General features: G+C 41.7%; 1 protein-coding gene across 1 annotated transcript in view; it reads right to left on the reverse strand.

Annotated features, from left to right (window-relative positions):
- Positions 1–7,646, reverse strand: part of PDSS2 (decaprenyl diphosphate synthase subunit 2) — a 123,023-nt gene extending 115,377 nt beyond the window's left edge. Inside the window, exon 1 of the mRNA XM_074896116.1 lies at positions 7,172–7,646. Within this exon, the coding sequence (XP_074752217.1) occupies positions 7,172–7,398 (227 nt within the window). The 5' untranslated portion in view covers positions 7,399–7,646. The remainder of the gene's footprint in view (positions 1–7,171) is intronic.
- Between the last annotated feature and the right edge of the window lie 640 nt (positions 7,647–8,286).

Here is an 8,286-nt window from a genome sequence, read left to right on the forward strand (position 1 = left end):
TTATTCAGTACTCTTTTCCTGTGTAGAGCAAACATTGACATAACAGTCATTCACTGGTACATTAAACTTAGTATTCAATATTCACATGCATTACGAATCAATTGTACTTGAAAGCAGGAAAGAACAAATGTGAACATTAAAAATTACCTTTACTTTCAAAAGATGCTTAAAATACTGTGTGCCTGAAGTAGAACCGAGTTTTCTCTAGATGTAATATACTACGTGCTTTCAGGACTGGCTGGCACTTGCATCTGCTCATTATACATTGTTTCTTTTTCACATGCTTGAAACCCAAATTTAAGAAATCCCAAGGTCTTCCATTTAATCACTATGAGTTGTACATGAAATTCTGCTGAAATCTTCATATTCCCTATAAAAATACTAGAAATTATCAATATCAGGACAGCATATTAGTTTTCATTGTAAATAATTCTATCAGAAAATCCCAAACAGCATCATTGCCCACTAAATACACTTTATTTACTAATACCACACCACCCTACATCCTGAAATAATACATTCCTCAATTACAGAAACCTGGATTCAATGAAAATATTTAAATGAGAATCATTGAAAAAAAAAAAAAAGCCAATTATCAAATGCAAGGGAATTAAATTTGCAGCCTAGCTTTAGCACATCTATACTTCCACACAAACACTATCAGTGAATGACAAAACCAGTACCACTACAGTTGAAAACTAGCTGTTTACTCATCAATTCAGTGTCTCCCAACATTTGTAGTAAACCCATGATCACAATGACTACCCTTACTTCTTGAGCTAGGGTTTACTAATGCAGTGAAAAAACAAAACAAAACAAACAAAAAAACACCAACAAAAAGGAATTAATCTTTGAGAAAAAAAGCACCAAACTTGAGTAAACACTTTTTTATTCCTTCACTACACTACAGTCTACCCACTACAGAGGTGGCAAACAGGAAGGCCAATACAACTTAAGACTGTCAACTTATATCACTCAGAACACTACTGTATGCACGTCAGATTTTCTAGCTTATGTTCCCAACTGTTTTTTAAATATATATACACATACACACGCAACTGGCTAATATGCTTTACCTTCAAGAATGAGATAGTCACTCCCAAACCCAACAAAAATGTAATGTTTTACCAAAAAAAGTTAAGGCCCCTTAAATGTGAACTTCAAGCTCAAGTGTACAATTTCTGATGCAACTCTCATCTTCTGGAGTCTACTGACAGCTCTTCAGAAGAAGAGTAATAACTGATGGATATGAGCATTTAAGTATATAAATTTAATATTGCTGGTGGAGAAAATGAATAAAAAACACACTGGTGAAACATGCAGGAAGACAAACAAAAAACAAGATTTGGGGAAAAAGAACAAACAGCACACATCTATTCATCCCATTCCACCTTACTACAGCATAAAGGATGAGTGTGACTTACAAAAATGGATTCCCTCTTCCCTTTAACTGTACAATGTTAAGTGGTGGCTGAGTGAAAATCATAGTAAAGGGCAAGGGTACAAGGAAGAATATGGAAGGAATCAAATACAGAAGGAAGTTTCAGACCATATATGAATCTAGAACAGTTTAATTTCTTCTGTGTCTTTCTACCTTCCAAAGCTAACTTTTCCACAATGGCTCTTTGTGAGTTCATTCAGATGTTTCATATCTAAGAATGGTTTACTTGATGGTAAGTATGGTAACAGAAACCCTTAGGCAGTACCAACATTTATAAGAGACATAACATGATGAAGGTTTCTGAAGTTACTACTCAAGTCTACCAAACTTCACTAAGAGAGACCAGCCTTTCTTGAAAGAGAGAAGTTTCTTGATGGGGTGAGTCAAAGCAAGAATTTAACTCCAGTGCTTCAACTGGAGCTCTTCTAAGGGCACCTTTGTTTCTATCAGCTATACAGAATGCTTTGGGAAGGCAAACTTCCTATAAGCACCATTATTTCAGTAATTTTGGAAATAGTATCAAACATACCAAGCAGGAAAAGCATTTCTGCATTTCTGACATCACTGCTAAGACTTTCAGCTTTGGTGGCCAGTGCTTCCAGGAAGTCCAACAGATCTCTGTAGTTATACATGGGAAATGACACTACTGCTACCTCATAACTAACTTCACCGGCATTCTGACCACAATTATAACAATCACATCTTCCTACCACAAAGACTTTTTTTACAAAGTGTTACAGCAGGCTGAAAAAATAATAAAATTTAGTGAATGCAAATGTGTTTTAATTTCTGATCCAGCAACAGCGGGAGAGGGACTTTATACCCCCAATGTCCATTAGAGATTAAGCAATTCAGTAGAACCTAAAAGACTGTTGTAAGTTTTAGTTCTAGAAGCTCTAAGTTGACCAGACCCTCTGATTATCACTTTTGAGTATTCAGCTGCTGGCTATTTTCAGAGAGTTACCTCATTAGCCCCTATCAAGTAAATAGACACTTTCATTTTTTTAGCCCAGGAACAAAAAGATGTTTGAAACGAGTTCCTAAAAAGCTACTGGTAGTCAATCACAGCACCTACAATTTTTAAAAAAAGGATAGTTTTAAGGTCACCATTCTGATAAGTCAAAATATAAATTCACAATAACAATTCCATCAACATAAGGTTGGAACAAATCCCTAGGTCTACGCTGAAACCAGTCACTCGCGTAGGAGGGCAAATGCATGCTGCACCTGAAGTTACAAGATGTTACTGAACTAAGCCATTTCAAGTTGACAGAGAAACAGAACTATCGAGAAACCAACGGTTTTGGATATTTTGACTGAAAAGCATGCAATCTTGAAGCTACTCTGGATTGCTTTTTATGTTCGGTCCTTAAAATGGCTAGAGATCTACACAGAGCAGGCTGCAACAGAACAAAACCTGGTCTATTGAGGCTTTTTATTTCTGTAATAATCCCAGAAAATCGTAACTAAGTCTACTTAAGCTTTTATCACCAACAAACAATTCTGACAGAACTAAAATATAATGATTCCTCCCACATGCTAATGACAGAATGGCTACAGCTAAATGGTATCCCATAATAATTTTACGTATATGAAGTGTTCCATTTCATTTAGTGATATTATAAAAGTGATGCATTGGCCATAACATTTACTGTTTACAATCTGCAGCAAGCTATACCCTTCTCAAGGGACATTAAATAATCAAGAAAATGTTATTCACACTATGTATCTGAGAAAAGTAGATCGCTGTGCCAATTACAGATTCTTTCCTATATTAAGAAGGAAGTGTGCTAGCCTAGAAAGGAGGGGGAAGAAGAAAGATTGGAGATCTGTTTGCTTCCCAACTGAAAGGAGGTCATACGTTCATGCATTGAAAAAGTTTTCCTTTAGTCCCACAAAGCCTGAAGAGCAAAGAATTTAAATGTTAGTTTTGAGCAGCTGCTGAAAACACTTCATTATAGGGAAAGAAAATTGAAAGCTCTGGAGAACCATACAGTTACTCAGAGGGCTACAAACAGAAAGATCCAGAAGTAGTCAGATTGCAATTTTGTTACCAGAGTATCCATTAGAGGTGAATATTTTAATGATAGCATTTTTTAAAGTATTCTTTATTAATGTTGCTTATGCACCATTTTCCTCTTAGAGATCACAGTGATCGATACGGGCTGCAATGAATGAAGTGTAACACCTCCAGAAAACAGATGCTACATTATTCATTTTACAGATAAGTAAACACAAGTATGAAAAATTAAGTGACTTGCCCTAGACAGAGAGCCAAAAGCACAGCTGTGAATATAATCCAGATACCCTAGCTTCCAATGATCTGTTAACCACTAGACATTAGCCTTTCTAAAATGAAATGTAACCTTACCCTCACATTTCACTCTTTCTAGCAAGTCTGGCAAAGCCAGTACTAAGGATGTTCACTTCACGTGGCTGACTTTTAAGAAAACAAAAACTTAAAACTAAAAAAAAAAATAAATTTAAAGAGATAAACTCTACTTTACCACACAGATTACAGAACTCCCAGGTGGCTCATTGTAGGGCTCAGTTACCATCTCTGCCCTCCCAAGAGCAGAGTCAGCAATAGCTCACAGATTTAAAGCTGCTGGCCAGGCACAGGCTTGGTAGGAGGTATCAGGGTTGCACATCATCCCACACCTGCTGCGGTCCTGATTCATGACAGGCACTTATACCCAGGAGCTGCCACCACCGCATCCAAATGAGAGGAAGAAACGGATGGGATCATCAGAGAAACATATACTGCCCCAACAGCTGTTCCTCCACATGTCCTGTCTCACATGGATGGTTATCTTTAAACTGCCTTCTTTTAAGGCTCTCAGCATAGGCTATGTGTTCCAACAGTCTAGTGACCCAAAGCTCAGCAAAAGGTTAAAAATGCTCATCAGTACTCCCACTATACTAAAGGCTTTCAGTGTGGTGGCAATCATGTCTTGTGCTGCCTCAGCTCAGAACCTATTCCACACAGATAAAGCAGAGGGTTTTCTACCAGTTTAAGAAACCCCACATGGCCTAAGGAAGACCTGAAAGGCTAGCAAAGCATTTAGACAGGAAGGGAGGGTAGACACAAACACTGATGACAAAATGCCACCAGTCAAAGGTTAAAGAAAATGACTATCACTTAAAGGTGACAGCAAGCAATCTTAATTTGATTGTCACCACTTATAACCTCAAAAATAAATGAGTAGAAACTTGAGAAACAGCACGTGCAATTAATCAATTTTACTGCACAGATTTTTCAGATGATCCCACAAATAGAAAAAAATTTCCTTAAGTGTTGGACTACTTAATAGACATATACAGCATTTATGCACTCAGTCTGAAATTAGAGTTGCAGAACATATCAATCACTGAAGTTGGGTTTTTTTTTTTAAAAATAACCAAAGAGCATATTTTAGATACTCATGCTTTAAAACATTTGCCTGAACACACAACAGGAAACCTATGTCACTTTATAAGAGCCAGAGGTTCAAAACCTGTATCTAGTATTGAAAAATCAAGACCTGTTTCCCAAACTGCTATGGTAAACCAGAGCATAGATCTCAGACCCACAACTAAAATCAATCACATTTACAGTCAAACATACAACAATCAAATTTCAGAAAGAGATTATTAATAAAGAACAAGGTCAAAATTCACCTTATTGCAAAATCATATCATAAAACAAGGTGAGGTACAGTTTGTGCATTGCTACAGGTGTACTAAAACTTGTGAGCGGAAAATCAACTCTTCTTGTAACACAAAGGTCAAGGCCATTGGAAATGCACCTGCAACTAAGCCTTTGGAAATACTAGTGTAGCCAAATAAGAACATCCAAATGCATCCAAACATGCACACGGTTTTAGTTTTAGGGGAGTAAATACTGACTTTTGTTTCCAGCATGACACATCAGGTTAGCAGTGTACTCTGAAACATATATGAACTTAAAAACAAATTGATTCAATCCTGCTGACCCTGTGCATGATTATATTCCTACTGGTGTTCCACAAGACACATGCTTACAGAATTAAGACCAAACCAGCCTGTTTAAGACAACAAAATAACCCCCCCACCATCACAGCTCCACCATGAAACCTCCAATCACACCCCATAATACTGTATTTAAAATTAATCCACAAATAAACCAGCAACTATTACACATTTAACATTTAACTTCTTAACATAGAAGTCCCACTTTAGCACTGTGGGTCTCTATGATACTTCTATGACTGCAGGAGAAACTTAAGGGCGCAAAACCACTGTTCTTTGGTCCTCCTGATCCCTGCATTCCATCAAGCAGCCTTAAGATGGATTCAAAAGCAGAAAAACATTTTGTTCCTGTCCTTCCTCTTAAAAGAAAAAAAAAAACAAACAAAAAATCTTTCCTAAGCTTATCATAGTATCACAACCTGCCTTTATGAACAATTCAACAAAACCCTCGCCACTGGCATTTTCTAAAGTCGGGTATTTTCCATTTTTATTAACGAGTTGATTTATTTCTTCCAGAAAAGTCTACTTAAAGATAATCCTCCGCCCCAATAATGTTTCTTTAGAAAGCCATGTTTGTCATCTGTACTCCTTTTGTTCACTCAAGACAACCAGATTTAGACAGAGATTGAAATCTTGTTTTTATATCATTACACCATAATTATGGAGTTGCCAAGGACCACTACATAGCCACAATTTTTATTCTTTACAAGAAAAGCAGACCATTTGTTTGGAAAAAAATGCTAATTTTTGTTTTACAACTGTTCAAAAATACCATGCATATTAAACTCGGGTTCTATTAACATTATTGTATTTGCAGTTATAGCAAACAATTCTATCAAACAAAAAACACCAACCCACCAAAAAAAACCCAACCACCAAACCCGCAATTCCTTTGGAAATTTTTTTTTTTTTTTAAAGTTTTGTCAAGCCTCTGGCATTTTATTGTTTAAAAAATTGCCGCACTTCAGTTGTTGTTTTACAATCAAAGAAAACCCTGACCAACAATCACAAACTCTGATTATTGGCAGGAACACAAGTTTTCTGTCAGTTTGCCTTAAAAATGAAAGAGTGGATAATCAGCTTAGCAACCCTAAAAATCTCAACAATATACAAACCTTACCAGCTCCCAGCTGGATATTCCAAAACAGACAATATTTTCTAAAGCTCTTAGTAACAAAATACACAGTTCTGAGCAGTGTCATTTTGAGCTTTTAAGTTGATTAGTTCCTCTGTTTTTTCCACTGGTTTCCTCACAACATAGTTCTTAATACTGAAAAAACATATAACCATTAGTGAGACAGCCATACTTCCTCCATTATCAAGGGATTTTTTTTGCACATTGCATAGGGATACTCATTCATCGCACGTGGCATGACAGCGAAGCAACTTCCGAATAACGGAGAATAACTGATGGGAAAACCTGTTGCGCCAAGGAAACGAAGCTCCCGGAGCGGAGAGCTAACTGCCCACGCAAAACCTCACGGCTCAAGGCAGGGTGACCCCAGGGACACACCGGTTATGGCACCTCCAGGGTCGCTCTCGGGCCCACACCTGCCACGGCCAAGGCCAAGGCCTCAACTAACAACTAATGAAGCCCAAAACTTCCCACAAGTTTTGACAAGTCTCCCGAGGGCTGCCGGCGCTTTCCACCACTGAGGCCGGGGCCGAGACCCCAGCACCCCCGGCCCCCCCAGCCGGCGGGGCGGTGGGCAACTTCTCCCCGGCGGGCCGGGTGCTTACCGGGCGGTGTCGAGCAGCGGGTGCTTGGTGCCCACCAGCTTGCGGACCTGCATGGCGATGTTGCTGAGCTCATCGCTCAGCAGGCACCGAAGGCTCATGAAGGACGTCGGGTACCCCACGATCTTCTCGGCCTCCGACACCACCTGGCTCCAGGGTGGGCCGCCCGATGCCAGACCCCGGAGGCCGCCGGCGCCGCGGCCCCCGCGCCGCAGCAAGGCGCCCCACATTCTTTCCCCCCTCTCCCCGCCCCACCGCCGGCTCCTCTCTCCCGTTACTCGCCCCGGCGGGGCCCCGCAGATCAAGCAACGGCGGACGAGTCCCCCTCCTCGCTCGCTGCGGCAGGAGAACCCCGCCGTCAGCGGCCGGCTCAGGCCCGGGCGGCGAGACCCCGCGGCGGCCGCGCTGCCTGCCCACGTCTCCCCCGGCGGCGCGGCGGTGGCCGGAGCGGGCTCATTGTGCTCTGGAGGCAGCCATCTTGGACGTCGCAAAACACGCCGGGCCGTAAAGTGAGGGCGGCGAGGCTCTCCCTTCCCCCTCCTCCGCCGGCTTCCTCGCCTGACGGCTGTGGCTGTCGAGCGGGAGGTGGCGGCGTCGGAGGTGGGGGCGCCTGGATGAGGGCGATCGGTTCCTGGGGAAAGGACTCTGGTGCTGCGGGGTTTATCTCCCCTTTTTCCTCACGCTTAGCCCTTGCGCTGGGGAAAGGGCTGCCGCCTCTCTGCCCCACTTTGTGCTTGTCGCCTCCCAGAGCGGCATGTGTGGGCCAGGCTCGCCAGCCCGGCCATGACAGAGGGCCCGGCTGGAGGGGGAGCGCTCCCCGCCCTGGGCCGGGGCTCGGCTGGCTGGGGGTGCCCCATAGACAGGGATGTGCTCTGCCTGCTCCCGGTGTTGCATACGGAGACCAACGGGGAAGAGAATCCAAGTTTCCCACATAAAGTGTTCAACGTGTAGTCTTTAGGTACACAGTCATGTTTTTTGTTTTCTTAATTGCGGTGTATGGGCATTTTTTTTGTCTTCCCGTAGCTGTTTGGGACGTGGCACCAGCAGGCCTTATTTGCTGCATGCTCTGCCTTTCCTTGTAGGTTTGTCCTATGATGTTCTGCTCTGACACAGCTGAT

This window comes from Athene noctua, chromosome 1 (assembly GCF_965140245.1).
Source record: "Athene noctua chromosome 1, bAthNoc1.hap1.1, whole genome shotgun sequence".
Lineage (NCBI taxonomy): Eukaryota > Metazoa > Chordata > Aves > Strigiformes > Strigidae > Athene > Athene noctua.